General features: G+C 45.3%; 2 protein-coding genes across 7 annotated transcripts in view; one reads left to right on the forward strand and one right to left on the reverse strand.

Moving 5' to 3' along the window:
• LOC137437790 (BRCA1-A complex subunit RAP80) overlaps positions 1-21,724 on the reverse strand; it is a 65,611-nt gene that overhangs the window by 28,188 nt on the left and 15,699 nt on the right. For 2 of the 6 annotated variants that reach the window (XM_078766384.1, XM_078766373.1), the window contains exons 5-6: positions 5,220-5,328; positions 2,173-2,294 (exon numbers count right to left, since the gene is read on the reverse strand). In XM_078766384.1, coding sequence (XP_078622510.1) covers positions 2,173-2,294; positions 5,220-5,328 — 231 coding nt within the window. The remainder of the gene's footprint in view (positions 1-2,172; positions 2,295-5,219; positions 5,329-21,724) is intronic. The other 4 variants (XM_078766387.1, XM_078766379.1, XR_013621028.1 and 1 more) reach the window with 3 other exon arrangements.
• On the forward strand, positions 14,637-21,616 carry LOC144889891 (uncharacterized). The gene is made up of 3 exons (XM_078771099.1): positions 14,637-14,963; positions 16,357-18,487; positions 21,594-21,616. Exons 1-3 carry the CDS (start codon positions 14,940-14,942, stop codon positions 21,614-21,616), a joined length of 2,178 nt encoding a protein of 725 aa, XP_078627225.1. The 5' UTR covers positions 14,637-14,939.

The raw sequence follows: 21,724 nt of genomic DNA on the forward strand, positions 1-21,724 counted from the left end.
ATGGTGGGAGGAACTTTTGCCAGTTTCTTTGTCCTCTCGGAGATTCCCTGATAAAACGTGTCCCTATATAACTGAACTGTGAATCAATGTGTTTTAGGAAGGTAGACATGGCATGATGGTGGTTCGTGCTGTAGACGTCTCCGTCTCCTCCAGATCTGTATTAATTGGTATTTAATAAAGATTCGCCATTCTCAATCTGTTGGTGAACTTCTGTTACGATCAAGGAGTTTGTTGCCCACATATATATATATATATATTTGCGGTTTTGAGTCTGTCAAGTGAGCCTAATAAAGGTTAAACTTTGCCCCCCATAGTTAGTCACATAAGCAACATGTAGCCTCGCGATAGTATAGTTATGTCTTCGTATTTGTAAGCTTAGTCCTTTTCCTTTGGTAGTTCTGCGTTGAGTAGAGCCAGGAGAATAGGCCCTACTTCTACCGATAATTCTACATCCATAGGTTCGATCCATTTTGCTAAGCATTGGTTGATTATTGGGTGAGTTAACACGAGGCAGGCCTAGGAAGGTCGGGGCGGAGTCGAGGGTGGAGCGACAGAAGCGCTGACGGTAAGCACGAGCCGCCAATCAGAGCTCGGAGGTGGTGATGGCAGCGTGGCGTCAGAGGGCGTGGTGAGAAGGTTCGAGTGAGTTCCAGAAGGTTCGGGGGGGGGGGGGGGCGTAGCTATAAAACCGGCTGCGTGAAAGCCCTCAAGAGAACTCGCTGCGAGAGAGAAAGATAGAGGACTCGCAGAGGAATGCAGGGCTTACAGCAGAGGACTTGCAGCAAAAGGATTGGCGAAAGAACTTGATGAGCGGTGAAAGCTGTTGAGCAGAGAACTTGCACGAGAACGCGTGCGCTAACCAGCTCGGAGTGTATCGAAGAAGACGAGTTGGCCGCGTGTGCGAACACTAGATATCTGCGGGCGCAGCCAGACGCGATTATAAATCGAATGCAGTGCATTTGAGACGCGCGAGTGAGCAAGGCTGAGTAACCGCCAGCCGCGCTATAGTCCGCCCTCTGCCGTTCCGCCCCATCATCTGTTTGTTCGGGAGACGTGCCACGAGTCCCTGCCTTCACCTGCCACCATCTTCGCCGGACGTGCCGGGGCTGTGGAGAGCCGGACGGGGACCATCTCTGGACGCGTTGGGGAACACCTGCCCATCTGCAATTCCCTGTGTGAGTGTGAGACGGGCCCGTTGTCCAAGGGATAAGTTAAGACTGTTTAAGGCTACTCTGTGTCTCTTCATCCTTGAACTTGTATATACGTGTGGGAAATAATTAAACCATTTGTTCTTCCTTTCTTCCTGATTTGATCGTTCCTGTGGTTTCCTCATTTGACTAAGCGTGGCACGAATAAGATCGCTCCAATCGGGTTCCACTAATTAAGACTGCGCGGCCCACGTGTACGCAATCCGCTTGGCGTACTCATCACACGTGGTTCGTGCGAGGCTTGTTTCCTCGCTCCCAGGGCAGCGTGGGGAATTAGGTACGGGCGAAAAGTAGTCCCGAAACCCTACGCCGCGTGTGTCCGGGAGGGACGTCTCAAGTCTCGGTTCCGCCAAGCCCAGAAAGACAAGGGGATTAATCCCCCCTTGATAAGGGGAATAAGGGTGGCGTAGAGAACCACAACGATATATATATATATATATATATATATATATATATATATATATATATATATATATATATATATATATATATATATATATATATATATATATATATATATATATATATACTAGCTGAATGCACCTGGTGTTGCCCGGGTTCTTTTTGAAGAAGATATTTCAGTTTTTTCTTTTTAATAAATTTGTAAAACTTTCTAAAATCCTGTTTTCTCTGTCATTATGGGGTATTGAGTGTAGATTGATGAGGGAAAAAATGAATTTAAACGATTTCAGCATAAGGCTGCAACATAACAAAATGTGAAAAAAGTGAAGGGGTCTAAATACTTTCTGAATGCACTATATATGAACTTTTCTGGAGCATTACTTGGTTCCTTCTAAGAACACAAGGGTTGTACAGCGTGCACACGAGATTATTTTTTTTGAATGTCCCTTCTTTTCTCGACTTTGCCACATGGCATACACCATTATATAAAGGGGTCTTTTCTATGCCCCTGGCATTTTACCCAAGAATACTGTTACGTTTGTAGGGGGTAGGCAATGATTACCTTCGTCCAGGTAGAATTGTGTAGGTAGTATGCTCCGACTGTCGTGAAGAAGAAGAAACCCCATGTTTCATAAGTAAGAATTTGTTGAGACCGGATGTCGTGCAAGCACGTATCTTCGTTCCCTTCACGAGGGGTGGGGTTATGTTAATTAGTTAGGGATTATGGGTAATTAATCCCCTGTATGTAATGGCCTCTGTTATTTTTCCTCTGTTCCTTATGACAATGCAGCACACACACAAGCAAGAAATTGTGCATTTATATCACTAAATAAAAGTGACCGGAACATGACATTGAACAATACCGCTGGCGCTGCCAGCAGCCACATCACCACATCAAGCAGGCAGGTTTGGGAGGCCACGCCCCGAAGAGCAGCGATTGATCAGGACACCAAGAGCGACATGAGAGGGCACTAGCTGATAGGAGCGGACACGCAGACGTCGTAGGATGACCTCAGAGCCTTGATTACGAAGGAGTTGGAGGGCGGACATTTTGTTCTCTTGGCACTCTCGTTTTCTGGGTTTGGTGGCGAGTGGTCGTCTCGCCGACATTTTGGCCTATCGTGGCTTTTCTCTGTCTGGGCTGGCCTCCATAGCGAACGGTCACACATACGGTGTCTAAAACAACTCGTTAGGAGACAAGGAGGACCCCACTGCTGAGAGAGACTTAAGAAAACCCAAATGAAATTTGCCAAAACACACCTGAACACGCCAAAATCCTTCTGGAAGAATATCCTGTGGACAGATAAGACCAAATAAGAGCTTTTTGGCAAAGCACATAATCTCTATATTTAAAGAAAACAAAATGAAGCCTTCAAAGAAAAGAACACCTTCCCTACAGTCAAACATGGAGGAGGTTCAGTGATGCTTTGGCGTTGCTGTGCTGCCTCTGGCACTGGGTGCCTTGAATGTGTGCATGGGATCATGAAATCAGGAGATTACCAAGGCATTTTGGAGCACAGTGTTCAACCCAGTGTCAGAAAGCTGGGTCTCTGTCGAAGGTCATGGGTCTTGCAGCAGGACAATGACCCCAAACACACTTCAAAAAGCACCCAGGAATGCTTTAAGACAAAACGCTGAACTATGCTGAAGTGGCCAGGAATGAATCCAGATCTAAATTCCAATGAACACCAGTGGGGATATCTGAAAACAGCAGTTGGGAGAAGGCACCCTTCAGATCTGGGAGAACTGGAGCAGTTTGCACAAGAAGAGTGGGCCAAACTGCTAGTAGAGAGGTGTATGAAGCTCATTCATGGCTATAGGAAGCGCTCGACTACATTCAGTTTGTCCAAAGTCTGTGCTTCCAAATATTAAGTCTTGGGTGTCAATAATTTTGTCAATGCCATTTGTTTTTATTTTCTGATTTAAAAGGATATATTAAGTTCTGAATCAAAAACAAAGGTTCTGTAATATTAACAGTGAAATAAAGAATTGTGGAGACCAAATACTTTTGTGAATTTCAACTTATTTTTAGAGAAAATTGTGAGTTATTTGAAAAAGGTGCAAGGGTGCCAATATTTTTTGGCCTCGACTGCATAGTTAGACCAAAAAAATGGAAGTGCCAACAGAACGTCACTTAGTAGAGTGATGGGCCACCACCTGCATCGAGGCCGGCATGGGTACAAAGTGGCATGGAGTCAACAAGGATATGGGACTGTTCTGCAGGAATGTGGCACCATTCTTCCACAAGGAAATCCTCCAATTCACGTTGGTTTGATGGAGGTGGAAACCGCCGTCTTGGGCGCCTCTCCAGATTGAAGATGGGTAACGTCATCCTCATGCTCCTCGAACCACCCGGTGACAGCACGTGCCCTGTGGACTGTAGTAGTGTAGTATTGTCACCCTGAAAGACACCCCTCCCAGCAGGGAAGAAATGCTACTTCATGGGATGCATGTGGTCGCTTGTAATGGTAACATAGTGTGCTGCATAAACCCTGCTTTGTAATGGAATAAGTGGACCCAGGTCATGCCAGGAAAACGGGCCCCACAACATTATGGAACCGTCAGGACCTTTTACTGTTGGAACCAGGCACTCGGGGCTGTAACCACATGTGCAAACGTGCATGCATCAAGAACATGGTGAAGGATGAATCATCAGACCATATCACATTCTTCCACTGCTCAGTAGTCCATTGCTTGCACTCCTTGCACCACTGGATCCGCAAATGGGCATTGTCAGATGTTATGAGCTGTTTTTATCCATAGCAACGCGGCTATGGTATCCCACCTTGTGAAGTGCCCTTCTGACTGCTTTTGACGATATAGGATGCTCACGACCCACATTGAACTCCGCACACACACACCACCATTGTTCTCCTGTTTCACCTCATGTTCCACATAAATGCTCTTCCATCACGCTTCTCGAGTATGCACATCCTCCCACTGTTGCTCTCCGATGAGGAAGTCTTTCCTTCTTTTCCCAGGCCGACATCACGTCAGCAATTTCCACAGCCTTTGTCACTGAAGCGCCTGCCAAATGTGCACCAACAATTATACCCCGTTCAAAGTCACCGAGGTCTCCTCCTGTGGCCATGCTCGCTCTCAATACCAGACTCTCAATACCAGGCGAATACATACACGACGAGAGGATTGCCGGGATGAGATTGGCATATTTCACGAGCCGCTAAAATACGTGTGGTGGCCAAATACTTACATATATGTTGTACGGCCCGGGTACCCAGGCATTTCCATTTTATTGTCCACTGTGTGCAGATGGACCCAGATTTGGGTAATTAAGGTAACTATGGTATGAAAAAGGGACCAAAACAATTAAAATGCTCATGACACAAAATGTACACACCGCCATTCAGAAATACAACAAAACATGGGGTGCTTAATGTTATTCCAAAGTCCATGCACATCATAGAAATGACGAATGCTTGGTTTGATTTGGAGAGCGTGCAAGGGGTTGGGGGGCATCATGCTTTGGTGTTATAGTGTTATGCAAACACCAAATAGCCAATGCTCTCCACAGTAGGATAATTACAAAGAAAAGGTGCAATGTGATGATGAAGTACAAAGGTGCAGTGCAATCATATCAGTATCAATTACCCAACTGCTGTTTGTTACAATGTTCTTGCTTGCTCATTTCCTGCCTCTTTTCAATCTCCGTCAATTGCCCGAGCAACCTCGAAGAGTGCCTGTCTGTATCTACATCATGCTGCACAGAGGAAGGATAAAAGGGGGACACAAGTAATGAGCTGAAAAAGTGAAAGATCGCACAGCAACAACAACAACATGCATTTTAAGGCCATTTTCCCTGCAAGAACGGGGGTTTGCCTTGTGGTCCTCATGACAATCTTATCCATTTTGCCCTATTTTCTGCATCTCTCCTTGTTAACCCCCTTGCCCGCATTTCTTCTTCCACCATCTTTAGCCAAGTCTTTCTTTGTCTTCCCCGTCCTCTATTTCCTTCTACATTCATTTCCATCACTCTTCTCAACCAGTCACTTTCATCCTTCCTCAACACATGACCAAACCATCTCAACCTGTTCCTCTTCACAGCATCAATCACAGGCTCTATTCCCATCATCTTTCGCAATTCATCATTTGTCTTCCTCCCTCTCAACGATACTCCGCACATCCACCGAACCATTCGCATTTCCACCCTTTCCAGCCTTCGTTTCTGCTCCACGTTCATTACCCATGTCTCACTCCCATAAATCATAACACTTCTCACACATGCAGCATACACCTTTCCCTTCAGCTTCAACGACACTCCCCTCCTCATCAGCACGCCACTCAGTTCCCGAAACTTCTTCCATGCACATCTCACTCTCGCAACCGTTGCCGAGTCTGATCCACCTTCTCCATTCAGCATGTCTCCGAGGTAGCAAAATGTTTTCACACCTTCCAGCTTCACGCCGTCTCCAAGATCCAACTCAACATTTCCTCCATCTGCAGCTCCCTCTGTGCACACCTTACATTTGAATGTAGCTGCCACACTGGTTAATGACGCTCTCAGACCACTACATTTTTGATTAACCCACTCAGCGCACATTGTACATTGAATGGAGTTCACTCCGACACCCTTCCTGCACACAGCACATGGCCACTTCCCAGTTCTTTCCACTTCACCACGTGCTTTACCACTTGCCATCACCTTCGTCTTTCCGATATTCACCTTCAGACCTTTTGTCTCCATACATTCCTTCCACTTGTTCATCTTTTCCTTCAGTCCATCCATACTTTTCGCAATCAACACCAGATCATCTGCATACAACAACTCCCACGGTAAACCCTCCTTTACGTTCTGAGCCAGCACCTCCATCACAGCTACAAATAGTAGTTGACTTAGTACCAACCCCTGATGCACTCCCACCTTCACCTCAAACTCACCACTGTTCCCGTCCTTTGTCCTTACAGCTGTGCGCGCTCTTTTGTACATTGCCATCACTACTCTGACCAACCATTCCTCCACTCCTAACTTCCTCAATGCCCATGTCAATACTTTGCGTGGAACCCGATCGAATGCTTTCTCCAGATCAACAAACCCAAGAAACAACTTCTTCCTCTTCTCTATGTACTTCTCCTGCAACTGCCTCACAATAAAGAGCGCGTCTGTCATTCCTCTTCCTGGCATCAATCCAAACTGCATTTCGTCGATCTTCACCTTCTTCCTTATCCTCCTCTCCAACACCCTTTCCAATACCTTCATTCCATGCTCCAATAACTTTATCGCTCGGTACGATCCACACTCCAGAGGGTCAACTTTCCCCTTGTATAGAGGGACGAGGGTACTCAGTTCCCAATCCACTGGAATGCGGCCTTCTTTAACCACCAGATTACAGATCTCTGTCATTCTCTTCACACCCCAACTTCCTGCTGCCTTCAACATATCTCCCACAACTCCCGTCGGCCCTCCCGCTTTTCTACTCTTCATTGCTTTTATCGCTTCCTCAACTTCCTTCTCAGTTATCTTCTCTGCCGGTCCTAAAACTGGGTTACTCTCTATGATGCCATCCCATTCATAGTCTGTATTCAACAGCATTTCCATATATCTTTTCCATCTTCCTTTAATTCCATCTGGGTCCACAACGATTTGTCCCACTTCATCCTTCAAGCAACTCACCCCCATCACATCACACCTCTTTTTCGCTATCTGCTTTGCAATCCTGAATACCGCTCTCTGACCCTCTTCCGAATCCAAGCGTTCTCCGAACATTTTCCTACATGCCTCCTGCGCCTTTGCTACCTCTTTCTTTGCAGCCTTCTTGGCTGCCTTAAAACTTTCATGCTCTGCTTTTTCTGCTCCTGTACCCTTCGCCTTCTGCCACTCCTTGAACTTCTTCCTCTTCTCGTCAATGCTCTTTCCAACTTCATCATCCCACCACCATGTTTCCGAGTGCCTCGGTGGTCCTTTTGTCCATCCACATACCTCACCAACGGCTCCCAACAGAATATCTTTCATTGACATCCAACCACTTTCAAGCTCAACCACATCATCCTCGACCCAACTCAGCCTCTCTTTTAATGCCTCCCTTACTGTCACCTCTTTCAACCTCCACACCTTCATTCTCGGTTGGTACTTCACCGCCGAGCTCTCCTCGCACCTTTCACCCTTATGTCGCAGACAACCAAGTGGTGCTGTGAAACAGCCTCCTCCCCCGGGATCACCTTTGTGTCCCAGGAGGTGCCCCCTATCTCGCCTATGCACCATCAGGTAGTCAACGGTTGTCGTCGACCCACCTGACGTGTATGTAACAAGCTTATTATCCTCTTTCTGGAACTGAGTATTACAAATCAACAAATCAGCTCCATCAGCAAACTCCAAAATCCTTTCACCTTCTCCATTTCTTACACCATATCCGTAACCCCCATGAACTCCCTCAAAACCGTCCATACTCCTTCCCACATGTCCATTTAGGTATCCTCCTACCACAACAACTTCCTCATCTTTCACGTTTCCATGAAAGATCGTACAACATGCTAATATCAAAATATCAAATGCACAAGCAGAAGCAATTTGGTCCATCATTCCTGTGCCGTAGCCACATCCTAATGTTCCTGCCTACTACAGGTAATGACAATGTTATAGCTCACACCAAGCAGAAAATTTGACCTGAGTATTAGCATATAAGGGACAGCACATTTGTTAATGGAACGTTTTGACTGTAAAATACTGGGATGACAGTTTGCAATTGGGCCAAGAATAGAACCATGACGAGGGAGCTCAAAGCAGAGTTTGTGACCTCTGAACTATCTTGTCAACCCATATCTATATACAACAACATGGGTAAGGAAAAAATCTGATCTATTTATGTATATGTGTATAAACATATACAGTCACGTGAAAAAGTAAGTACACCCCATGTAAAGTTTTGACTTTTTCAACATATTTCAACATACAGCTATTTGATCTTCATTTCAACAATATTGATAGATAAAGGTGATATAATATAACAAATATCATGAAACATTTACATTTTGTTGTCCATTGTATAATTTAAATGAACATCTTACTATAATTCACCAAATATCTGTCCGTCTGTTCGAAGGTACCGTAAAAACTGCTGAACCGATCGAAACGATATTTTGGGTGGGTAATCCTGGGACCCCTGGGAGTAAAATAGGTTATTTAGTTTTCCCAATTTCAGCTTTGGTCTCCAGTATTCTCAGGTTTGGACTCACGCATAACATTCGCGTTCGCATAACGTCCATTGTTCTCATTGTGACGACGCACAAACGGCTGCACCTGGGAAAGCAACACGTCTCCATCGATCGCTAACAGATCGCTGTCTCCATCGATCTTGCCAAGGCCGTAACAGCTATCGGCTCAAAATCCTTTTCACTGTTGATTTGGTAGTTACACGTATAGGGAATTTGGTACACGTATCGGGAGTACATACGACATAGCGATTGTGAACACGATTATCGATCACGATTCACGATCACGATCATCACGATCATAGTGTATCGATCATGATTTGAAACACGATGGAATAATATTTACCGATATGAACAGTGATGTGGCTTTTATTGAAATTCTAAAGATACTGTTTCGATTTTGATGATTTGCGTGTGAAATGATTCAACGGATGTTTATATGAATCGTTCAAAATTTTAAAAACCTTCAATTTCTCATATTTTGCCATCGCCATATGCAGATTCACCACGGTCCCACGATCGATGTTTCTATACGTGAACGTACCCATTTGTTTGTGAACGGGAACGTTTTTCATGGAAGTCCTTCACGAACTTGCTGTCCATGTCTGACGTGCGACTGAAGGTGCGACAGGAATGTGGAATTTATTGGTTTCATGCTTTAGCATTCGCCGTATCTGCATTGCCTGTTTGCTTCTGGCCTCCCACCCGTGCGCAGCACGGGTATCTCTCTAGTAAATGCAAATTTCGCATGTGGAAAAGGTAAGTACACCCCTACATTTGTCACTACTTCAAATACCTAAAATTAGAATCAGGTGCACCAGCTCAGGGGCAAATGATTAGAACATAGTTAGAGAGGATCTTGGAGGAAGCGGTCTTATTTAAACCTCAGACATTTAGTTTGGTTTGCTCTTTGTTGTTGAAGTGTGCAGCGTCACCATGCCTAGATCAAAAGAGCTCTCTGAGGCCTTCAGAAAGAAGGTTGTAGATGCCTACGAGTCTGGGAAGGGATTAAAAAAGCTCTCCAAACAATTTGAAATCAATCATTTCACTGTCCGGAAGATCATCTACAAGTGGAGAAGATTCCAAACAGCTGCCAACTTGTTCAGACCAGGCCGCCCCAGCAAGTTCAGCCCGAGAGCAGACCGCAAGATGCTGAAAGAAGTCTCTAAGAACCCCAGAATGTCATCACGGGACCTACGGGTAGGTCTTGCCACTGTTGATGTCAAAGTGTACGAGTCTACCATTTTAAAGAGGCTGCACAAATTTGATCTACATGGGAGGTGTGCCAGGAGGATACCTTTGCTGTCCAGAAAGAACATCAGGGCAAGACTAAAGTTTGCCAATGAACACCCAGGTCAAAGTGCAGCACTTCTGGAACAATGTGCTCTGGACAGATGAGTCAAAGGTAGAGCTATTTGGCCACAGTACCAGAAGACATGTTTGGCGAAAACCAAAGACAGCATTTGACCACAAGAAACTGACACCAACTGTAAAGCATGGTGGTGGAAATATTATTGTTTGGTGCAGCTTTGCTGCATCAGGGCCTGGGCAGCTCACCATCATATAATCCACAATGAATTCTTCATTGTAGCAGAGGGTGCTTGAGGATAATGTGAGGCCATCTGTCGGAAAGTTGAAGCTCAACCGAAGGTAGACCTTGCAACATGACAATGACCATAAACATACCAGTAAATCCACCAAGGAATGGCTGAAAAGAAAGAAATGGAGGGTTCTGGAATGGCCAGGTCAAAGCCCGGATCTAAATCCCATCGAGATTTTGTGGGGGGATTTGAAACGAGCTGTGCATGCAATTGTGCATGCTGTCAAGCAATTTTTTGTTGAATAAATTATTGGAAAGTCAATTGTTCATTGTTTTTTGTTCAATTAGATCACCTTTATCTGTAGATACTGTTTAAATGAAGATCAAATATTGATATGTCCACATATGTTAAATAGATTAAAAAAACATTTCATGGGGTGTACTTACTTTTTCACGTGACTGTATATATATCTGTGTGTGTGTATATACATGTGTGTGTATATGTATATGTGTGTATATACACCATATATATATACAGACTTGGCATTTAATATGGCATATTTTTTTTCTGGGGGTGAACTTACTTTTCAAGATGTCTTAGAACCAAAAGTTCATTGGAATTATGTTGAAATTATTCTAGATTTTGTTAATGTGACCTTTAAAAGAAACAAAAACCACATTTGACATTTCGAAACAAATAAATTGATCCTTCAAAGTGATGTAAACTGATATCGAACTCAATTCATGGACAGTACTGTGTTAAACTTCTGTACGTTTTCCAGAAGTATCTCTTTATTTTGTACATTAGCCAAAAAATTTTTTAACAAAAACAAAAGTGAAATTACGACTGGGATTACGGACAGTAAAATTACAGTTCAGTACTTCGTGTAACCCCCACGAGCATTCAGGAGAGCACGTACACGTTGAGGCATGCTGTTCACGAGATTTGCCAAGGTTTGGACAGGAATCGCTTGCCATGCAGTGACAATAGCCTGCTGCAATTCACGCACAGAGGTCGGCTGCTGGTCCAAGTGGTCGATTTGACGCGTTAATTCTGCCCACAAGTTCTCTGTCGGATTCATATCTGGGGACATGGCAGGCCACTCCATATGCTCCACACCACGGTCAGCAAGAAAGTGTTGGATCATGCGAGCACGATGAGGCCGTGCATTGTCATCTTGGAAGACAAAGTTTCCTCGAAAGGCTGCACGAGCAAATGGAAGCAATGTTTCTTCCAGAATGGCCCTGTACTTGAACTGGTTCAGGTTTCCATTCAGAACAACCAGGTCAGGTTTGCCCCCTGCATGAAAAGCAGCCCACACGGTCACCCCACCACCTCCAGCTTGGACTCTTGGCACTATACAATCTTTGTTGTAGGCTTCATGCACTTGTCTGCGCACTCGGACGCAGCCATCTTGACGATAGACCAGAAATCTAGACTCGTCACTGAAGATCACATGATTCCAGTGTCCTGGCTGCCATTGACGGTGCTCTCTGGCCCACTGCAATCAGCGCTGGCGGTGTTGACTGGTCAGGCATGGCTTTCTCAGGGGATGCCTGGCACGATAGCCTGCTGTAACCAGTCGTTGGTTGAATAGCCTTCTGGATACAGGCACATTTGTCAGTTGCTGCCACTCAGCCCCAAGCCGATTAGCTGACTTGGTACGGCCATTGCGGACCAACCGGTGCAGCTGGCGATCATCCCTCCTTGTGGTTCTGCGGGGACATCCTGGCCTCGGTATTGGAGTAGGGACACCCCTCTGAGCATTTCGTTTCAGGATCTTTGACACCTGACCTTGAGTGATGCCATACTGCCGAGCAATAGCACGCTGTTTCATGTCGTAATTTCGTAAAGCCACCACTCCATGACAAACAGCATTGTCGAGTTGACGGACCATCTCCAGAGGAAGCGGCAATAACTTTTGGAGACGTGCAGCAGTTGTTTTCCACTAATACAGAACGCAACAACCCTTGTATACCCGACTGTGAAGCCAATCATCAAATGCACCTGTCCATACATTTTGCCATGCCACCTGTGATATAATCCTGTTGTTGACTTCTTGCTGCGACAGACAATCAGTGACATGGTTCTTTTAACAAATAAATCACCAAAAGTGTAAAAGAAACTCACTTGATTGATATACTGAGTTAAGAAAGTAAACCCAAATCAAGAAGAAAAAAAAAATTCCATATTAAATGCCAAGTCTGTATATGTATATGTATATGTATATGTATATATATATATATATATATATATATATATATACACACACACTGAACAAAATTATAAACGCAACATCCGACATTTTGAAATAATTTATGAACGTTACGGTTCTATTGATAAATCCGTTACGGATTCGTCCGTGAAAAGGACTCTTCTCCAGCGTCCCAAGGGCCATCGAAAATGTGCGTTCGCCCACTGAAGTCGGTTCCGATGGCAAACATCTGTCAGGTCAAGACCCTGGTGAGGACGACAGGCATGGAGATTGATTTATCTGAGACGATTTCTACGGTCTGTTCTGTGATTCATCGGTTATTCAGACCAACCGTCTCTTGTGCTGTCTGTGAAGCTGGTGGCAGACGATCATGCAGGTGGAGGAGCCGGATGTACCGATCCTGAGCTGGTGTGGTAACACGTGGTCTGCGGGCATCTGGTTGATTGGCTGTCGCGCCAAACTGTCTGAAACGGCGCCGCAAGCGGTTGATGGTGGAGAAATGCACATTACACTGTGCAGGAACAGCTCTGACGGATATCCCAGCATTCAGCATGCCAATGGCATGATTCCCTCATGAATTGTGGCATCTGTTGCATTGTGACGTCTGACTAATCTTGTCATTTTTGGGTGGCCTTTTATTGTCTCCAGTACAAGGAGTGTCTGAGTAATGCTCACGCTCTTTAAAACGTGACAGTACATGCCACACCCGTCTGGTGGGAGCAATATCTCATAACGGGAGTGCCACAACATTGAAAACATTTAAACACCCTTATGCACTCAAATTCAAGACTCATCAACCTTTTGTACATACAGAAAAATAGAGGTGATATTTTACTGTAACGTTCATAAATTATTTCAAAATGTCGGATGTTGCATTTATAATTTTGTTCAGCATATATATATATATACCATTGTGGAGGAGAAGAGACCACGTGTCTTTACATGGCACGTAAATTGTCACGTGTCATGAATTACCCAAATGCATACATGCATTTACCACCGACATCTGATGAGATGAGTTATATATATATATACACAATATATATCCGTACAAATATATATATACACAATATATATCTATATACACACAATATACAGTCACGTGAAAAAGTAAGTACACCCCATGTAAAGTTTTGACTTTTTCAACATTTTCAACATACAGCTATTTCATCTTCATTTCAACAATATTGACAGATAAAGCTGATATAATATAACAAATATCATGAAACATTTACATTTTGTAGTCCATTGTATAATTTAAATAAACATAAATGCAAATTTCGCATGTGGAAAAAGTAAGTACACCCTTGGCTCCAATAGGTGGTATTGCCCCCTTTGGCAGAAACAACCTCAAGTAGGCATTTCTTATAACTGTCTACCAGTCTCTGACATAGACTGGGAGAAATCTTTGCCCACTCCTCCATGCAGAATTATTTCAGCTGTGCGATGTTTGAGGGGTTTCTTGCATGCACAGCTCGTTTCAAATCCCCCCACAACATAGTTAGGTCCAAAACTTCAATTCCGTGACCATTTTCTGGCTAGTAAGGTTTGATGATTGATTTGACTTCTATTGACATTTTATAACAAAAATAGCCTCTATGTCCCTCCCAAAAATCCCGGCATTTTTCGCCAGAGGCCCGAATCCAAGATGACCGCCGGCACTATCTTGAAAAATTAAGTTTTGAACCAGAACACCTAGAATCACGTACAAAGACACTTTTTGGGGTAATTTGACCACGAGGATTCCGAATCTGACATTAGTTTGACGTTATGACTATTTTTACCCAGAAATCCAAGATGGCCACCATCCAGTAGAGCGAAAATGCAACTTTTAAATGGGAGAACATATGATCATGAATTAACACATTATTTTGGCTAAATCTATACTGGCCACGGAATTGAGGTCCTGATTAGTGAATTGCTATTTTCTTGTTTTTTATTTGTCTGTGTGTGTAATGTCATATACTTATTTCTGTCTTTCCAGGGAGTATACGAGCGAATGAGACGGCACTGAGAAGCGCAGTATTCAGAAGATAGCTGTCAAGAGAATGTCCACCGTTCCGTGTGTCCTCCAGTGTGGCGGGCTTTGCAATGAAGCCACTGATGTCGTTACCTCCGTTGAGAGTTGGGAAAATCTCAAGAAAAAAGCCCTGTTATGGAGCGGTCTTGACAAGTTCGGAGACGTTTATGCAACAGTCAATTGGGATAATGGTCCCGGCAGACAATGTGTCCATAAATCATGTAGGCTGACCTTATGGAATGCTAATAAACTGGAGCAGGCCAAGACAAGACAGAAAAAACGAGAAGTCAAGGAATGCCAATCTCAGTCTTCGTCCATGTCTGAGGCTTTCCCCCCGGCTGCTTCTCCACCTGCCAAGCGGCTGCGATCAAGTGTAGAAGGGCTGATACATGAAAAAACAAAATGTGTCTGGTGCTGTAAACCGGAGTCGGCAAAGCACCCAGAATCAAAGCTGTCCCTGATTTCGTATGATAATGCATGGGCAACGTTCAAGAGTCACACGGTGGTCCTCGAAGATCAGAGCATGCGAGACAGAATCAACTGTGTGATCGATTATGCAGCTGATGACCCATATGCGATTGAGATCAGATATCACAACAAATGCTGGTTGAAATATGTGCGTAGTTACCAGAAAATGAGTGAAGATGACAAACTCCCACGCATGCACAATGTCAATCTCCGTGAGGCTCAGACTATCTTCTTTGACCACATCAGAACAGTTATCTTTGAGGAACGTGAGCTAAGGTCACTACAGAGCCTCCTCAAAGACTACAGCTCTATCATATCTCGGTATGGCTTCTCAACATCCAGCATCAAGTCATCCTTTATCAAAGATATCCTGACCCGGGAGTTTGAGGGCAAGATCGGCTTCCACTCCCGCCCTCAGAGAAACCAGAGCGACCTAGTCTATGACACATCTGGGGGTGGTTCATATGTTGAAGCAGCACTCTCCGCCATCGGTGTTAGCAGTGAACAACTGGTGCACAATGTGGCTAAGCGGCTCAAGGATGATGTCAAGTCAATCAAACCCATCCCATGGCCGCCAAGAGTCGAGGAGCTAGAAGAGGAGGAAGAGCTCTCGCCTCTCATGGTGCAGCTGCTATCTGCTTTGCAGGGGAAGAAGGAGGTAGATCTGTCTCCCAGCACACTCTCTCTCTCACCTCTCTCATCACGCAGTACATTACAAAGCGACCCACCACTACCGCCATCAATGCCACCGTCACCCTTCATGGGATGACTCGCAGCAAGGAGCTTATTGACTCTTACTACAAGCTGGGCATGGGGATCAGCTACCCGAACGTGCTTCTCCTACGTGACCTCTGGACCATGCATGACCTCGAGCAATGTTTGATCTGTCCTGATGAGATCGCTGAGGGAGAACCAAGCATTAGTATCATTGACAATGATGACTTTACCAACGACACGTTGACAGGAGGGGGTACTGCACACCGCTGTAACTGGATGTTTCTGCAGCGTCTAGAACGTCTTGTACCGGATTATGAGGCTAACATCCAGGATGAGCAAACACGCATCACAGACGCAAAGACTGTGTCACAGGCACTAACTGAGAAGGCATCTGAGATGCAGGTAGTTAAGCCGTATAGGATGATAAAACGTGGGGAGCCTCCCATCCGGCCAAAGCCCACTATGTTCTCATCAAGTACAAAGCATCAGTGCAAGCGGAGCATTTTTCATGCCCTTGGTCGTGTGGACGTGGATGGTGACCGCCCTGATGCAGCTGAGCAGGCTATCCCTTCATACAATGGGTTTTATGCTGGTTTAAATGCGGAGCAAGGGAAGAACAAGGCTTATTTTCATATGTCCTACAATCAACCGCCCAACAAGTCAGTTGTGAATGACATCATGGACAAGCTTTCTATCATCATTGCCACCAAGCACATGCCTTTCGCCTTCTTAGTGGAAGATCATCCCGTGTACGTCCTCATTACCCTGCTCAAGGCCGAGAACCTAAAGAAATACCATGACATTGTGCCCTTTCTAGGTCCCTTCCATACACAGTGTGTGATGATGAGTGCTATATACAAGCGCTACAACGGGAGTGAGTTAGGAGATGTACTCGTGGCAGCAGGAGTTATTGCCGAGGGCTCCGTTGATCGTGCGCTGAAAGGCAAGCATTACAAAAGGGGGCTGCGTTGCTTGAGGCTTATGTATGAGGCACTCATGAGTCAGCTGGTGCAGGAGAGGCTCGTGCCCTGCCTGGCTGATGAGACGAGGGAGAACCTCGAGTTTCTGAGAGATACTAGTCTTTCCCAAGAATCCCGTGCTGCTGCTCATGCAGCACTGGAGGAGGATGCTGACCTGGACAGCCTTATCACTAACTTATTCATCCATGTGGAGGCCAGTGACATGGCAGACTACTGGAGGGACTTCCTGTCCATGACAGATGCACTAATGCAGAATGTCCACGCAGTCCATATCTGTAACTGGGACGAGTACGTCAGCTCTCTGCGCGCCATGCTGCCATGGATGGTAGCGTACGACAACAATAGGTATGGGAGGTGGCTATCTGACTTCTGGGCAATGCTGACAAATCTCCCTGCTGATCAGGTCACCTTCCTTCGTACTGACTTCGCTCAGTCCATCACAGGCAACCCCTACTCCAACATGGCCTGGGACATGTGGATCGAATGCACCATGAACAAGGGCAGCAAAATGAAGTCTGGCTGGCTCTCCATCCTCAAGAATGAGAAGCAGCTGCTGGTGCACTCCAGAAATGTGAACAATGTAGCCCAGATCCGGGCGGCTCATAATGCCCTGGCCAACCGAAAAAAAGCCAAGAGGAAGCACATTGAATGTGGCCCAAAACGAATGCGAGAAGATGAGCAGTGCGTGCAGGACCTGGTAGCCTGCATACATGAGTTTGACTCCTTTCCATTCGACCCATCCTCACCCACACTCCGCACCCTACAGTCAGCCATGCCTGCCTCTAATGAGCTCGTTGTGGACTTCAATTCTGCCCATGCTGCAGGGGAGGAAAAGTTGACCAGCTTCTTGCAGGAGCGGGTATTCAGTAAGAATACCTCCCTTCATGCACCTGTCCCTCTGAGTAAACGCTTGACATTTGCCAAGATGCCAGACACGGAGAAGCCCAGGGAGGAACTCAAAACGAGAGCTGCTGAAATGGAGCAGAATGCTCTCAAGGCAGTGATCAACCTGGTTGAGGTCAGTCATCTTGTGGACCTCACTGAGTTGCTGGAACATCGTGTTGTTGAGGAGTGTGTGGCTTTATTCAACTCCAACGGAACATACAGGAAGACACAGAAGAGTAAGCTCATCCAGAAACTCTCTCTGCAATCTGTAGATCTGCAGGAACCCTACACCGCTCTCATCGACATGGGCATGATTTGGAGGATGGCAACTCCATCAGCAGAGGATCGACAGACGCAACATGGCACCCCATACAAGTGGTCAGACTATGTCCACAAGGTGTCTTCCATCATCCTTGCCCGCCATGGTGATGCTGAACGTATCTTCTGTGTGAATGACCCATATGACACACCATACTCTACTAAAGATGACGAGCGAGACCTGCGGGTACAGGGTAAGGCACATATACCCAACACCTACATGAAATTGAATGACCCCTTCCCTTCTGCCCAAGCATTCAAAACACTTCTATGTAGCGTCAGCAACAAGGGGCGGATGCAAAAGCTGATATGCACCTACCTGACAGACCTTGCAGAGAGTGTTGATGCAGAGATTGTCTACTCTGTTGGCTCCCACTGCACCAATTTGTCAACCCAGCAACCAATGGAGAACTACAGCTTTGACCAGTCTGAGGCTGATACTGTCCTCTTTTCTACTTACGCAGTTCTGCGTGAATCAGGCTACAGTGGCGCTGGTGTCATTGATACCGCTGATACCGATGCCTATGTCGCGGCAGCAGTCATCTCGCAGCAGCTGCCCGGAAAGCTCTGTATCAAGAGGAAGAAGGAGACTATCTTATGTCATGGCCTGGTTAATGACGAGATGGCAGACTGTATTGTGCAGCTGCACTGTATGACAGGCTGTGATGCCAACTCAGGCTTCTATGGCAAGGGTAAGAAGTTGGTGTATGACCGGGTGGCGAAGAGCCCTGTGGCTCGACGGCAGCTCTCGCTGTGTGGAGATAGCCTTGACCTTGAGGAGGAGGTGCTAGAGGAGCTCTTCCAGTTCACACGACATGTCATCTATGGCGACGAAAAGAGTAGCACCATGGCTGAGGCCCGTGCAGCAAAGTGGAAGACACTGAAAAACAAATCATTTATCCGTCTCCCTCCAGATGCAGACAGCCTACGCCAACACTGCCTCCGAGCAAACTACTTGGCATATCTTGTGCGTCATCCCTCCAAGAAACACCACCCCTCGCCACTCGGACATGGCTGGGAGCTGGTGGGTGGTCGCTGTCGCCCTGTCCGCCACACGCAACCTGCTCTCCCGACACATCTACCTGCACCAGGGCCAGCTGAAGAGAGGGAGGAAGATGAGAACCAGGAGGGGAATGAGGAGCGAGATGATGATGTACAAAGGCGGGGAGATTCATCGGAATCTGATGATTCAGATTCTAGTGAAGCAGAATGCTCTGATTCGGACTAATCATATAATTAAAGGTCATATTGATTAATTACTTCATTTGAAAACTGTTCAAGTCACAGCTATTAAAAATAGCTTATTTTGAAGTGTAATGAGTTTACTTGTCATGCAATCATCAATTACTTTACTGCAAGATATCCTTATGGAGGTAGTTTCTTTAACATGTTTAAGTACAAAAGTTGCATTTTCGCTCTACTGGATGGTGGCCATCTTGGATTTCTGGGTCAAAATAATGTCATAATGTCAAACTAATGTCAGATTCGGAATCCTCGTGGTCAAATTACCCACAAAAGTGTCTTTGTACGTGACTCTAGGTGTTCTGGTTCAAAACTTAATTTTTCAAGATAGTGCCGGCGGTCATCTTGGATTCGGGCCTCTGGCGAAAAATGCCGGGATTTTTGGGAGGGACATAGAGGCTATTTTTGTTATAAAATGTCAATAGAAGTCAAATCAATCGTCAAACCTTACTAGCCAGAAAATGGTCACGGAATTGAAGTTTTGGACCTAACTAACATCTCGATGGGATTTAGATCCGGGCTTTGACTTGGCCATTCTAGAACCCTCCATTTCTTTCTTTTCAGCCATTCTTTGGTGGATTTACTGGTATGTTTAGGGTCATTGTCATGTTGCAAGGTCCACCTTCGGTTGAGCGCAACTTTCCGACAGATGGCCTCACATTATCCTCAAGCACCCTCTGGTACAATGAAGAATTCATAGTGGATTCTATGATGGTGAGCGGCCCAGGCCCTGATGCAGCAAAGCTGCCCCAAACCATAATATTTCCACCACCATGCTTTACAGTTGGCATCAGGTTCTTGTGGTCAAATGCTGTCTTTGGTTTTCGCCAAGCATGTCTTCTGGTACTGTGGCCAAATAGCTCTACCTTTAACTCATCTGTCCAGGGCACTGTTCCAGAAGTGCTGGTCTTTGCCTAGGTCTTCATTGGCAAACTTTAGTCTTGCCCTGATGTTCTTTCTGGACAGCAAAGGTTTCCTCCTGGCACACCTCCCATGTAGATCAAATTTGTGCAACCTCTTTCTAATGGTAGACTCGTGCACTTTGACATCAACAGTGGCAAGAGCTACCTGTAGGTCCCGTGATGACATTCTGGGGTTCTTAGAGACTTCTTTCAGCATCTTGCGGTCTGCTCTCGGGCTGAACTTGCTGGGGCGGCCTGGCCTGAACAAGTGGGCAGTTGTTTGGAATCTTCTCCACTTGTAGATGATCTTCCGGACTGCAGAATGATTGATTTCAAATTGTTTGGAGATCTTTTTAAATCCCTTCCCAGACTTGTAGGCATCTATAACCATCTTTCTGAAGGCCTCAGAGAGCTCTTTTGATCTAGGCACGGTGACGCCGCATACTTCAACAACAAAGAGCAAACCAAACGAAATGTCTGAGGTTTAAATAAGACAGGTTGCTCCAAGATCCTCTCTAACGATGTTCTAATCATTTGCACCTGAGCTGGTGCACCTGATTCTAATTTTAGGTATCTGAAGTAGTGATAAATGTCGGGGTGTACTTACTTTTTCCACATGCGAAATTTGCATTTATGTTTATTTAAATTATACAATGGACTACAAAATGTAAATGTTTCATGATATTTGTTATATTATATCACCTTTATCTATCAATATTGTTGAAATGAAGATCAAATAGCTGTATGTTGAAATATGTTGAAAAAGTCAAAACTTTACATGGGGTGTACTTACTTTTCCACGTGACTGCATATACATATATATATATATATATTGTTGCGGTTTTGGGAATAAAGGGAATAAAGTTAAATACCAGCGTGACTCGTGCGAGGTTCAGTCCCCGTTCTCACGGCTGCGTGTGTTGAAGGTACTCGGGTCGTGACCGTTAACCCTTCCGCGCTCAGCTGCGGACTCGGCGGCTGGAATTGCACAGCAATCCGTCCACCACGAGTGTAGTGTGGGTGGCGGCCTCGTGGACTCGGAGTTCGAGGAGGAGCAGGGCTTAACCCCCCTTAGTACGTCGACGAACCCAAGATCCGCAACAATACATATTATATATATATATATGCCAAATTTTATTTCACAGCTAAGATATTTTGCCCTCTTTTTAGACAAAGCCAACCTCCGCAATCCTATGTTGCACCACCATTGTGCATGGGCGGTATAAGTAGCTCAGAATTTTGGTTCTGAGCGAAACCAAGAGTGTAACACGATTGACCTTTAGTCCATGAAATATTTAAATTGATGGATTAACTTAAACTTTTCCTGTCACTGGGGATGGGTACTTTTGCTAGCTTTTCCCATCACTTGGGACGGTACTCTTCTTAGTAATAATATAAATCAAGCTATCCTGCTGCTCCATTAGTGACGCGGCTTCGTACACAAGTGCAATCTGGAATTTTCCAAATCAATAACTTGTGTGCTAGATCATACTTCAAGGTGTGTTGACATAATGTGGCCATCTTCGTACAGTAAAGTACTGCATGGTAGAATAGAAATGTAAATGATACAGTAGGGCCTGCACCACAGTGCAGTGAAATGAATAGCATTGAGTGGTAAAAGGCCTCACAGGATGAACACAAAACAAGCAGTAATATGCGATC

This window comes from Myxine glutinosa, chromosome 1 (genome assembly GCF_964187855.1).
Source record: "Myxine glutinosa chromosome 1, kmMyxGlut1.1, whole genome shotgun sequence".
Classification (NCBI taxonomy): Eukaryota; Metazoa; Chordata; class Myxini; order Myxiniformes; family Myxinidae; genus Myxine; species Myxine glutinosa.

Excerpts from the sequence above, each read along its gene's own strand:
- LOC144889891 (XM_078771099.1), top strand. The coding sequence starts at position 14,940 with ATGAAAAAACAAAATGTGTCTGGT. Across the intron at positions 14,964-16,356 it reads AAAAACAAAATGTGTCTGGT|GCTTATTTTCATATGTCCTA; the intron begins GCTGTAAACCGG and ends GGGAAGAACAAG. Across the intron at positions 18,488-21,593 it reads GCAGCTGCCCGGAAAGCTCT|TAAAGTACTGCATGGTAGAA; the intron begins GTATCAAGAGGA and ends ATCTTCGTACAG.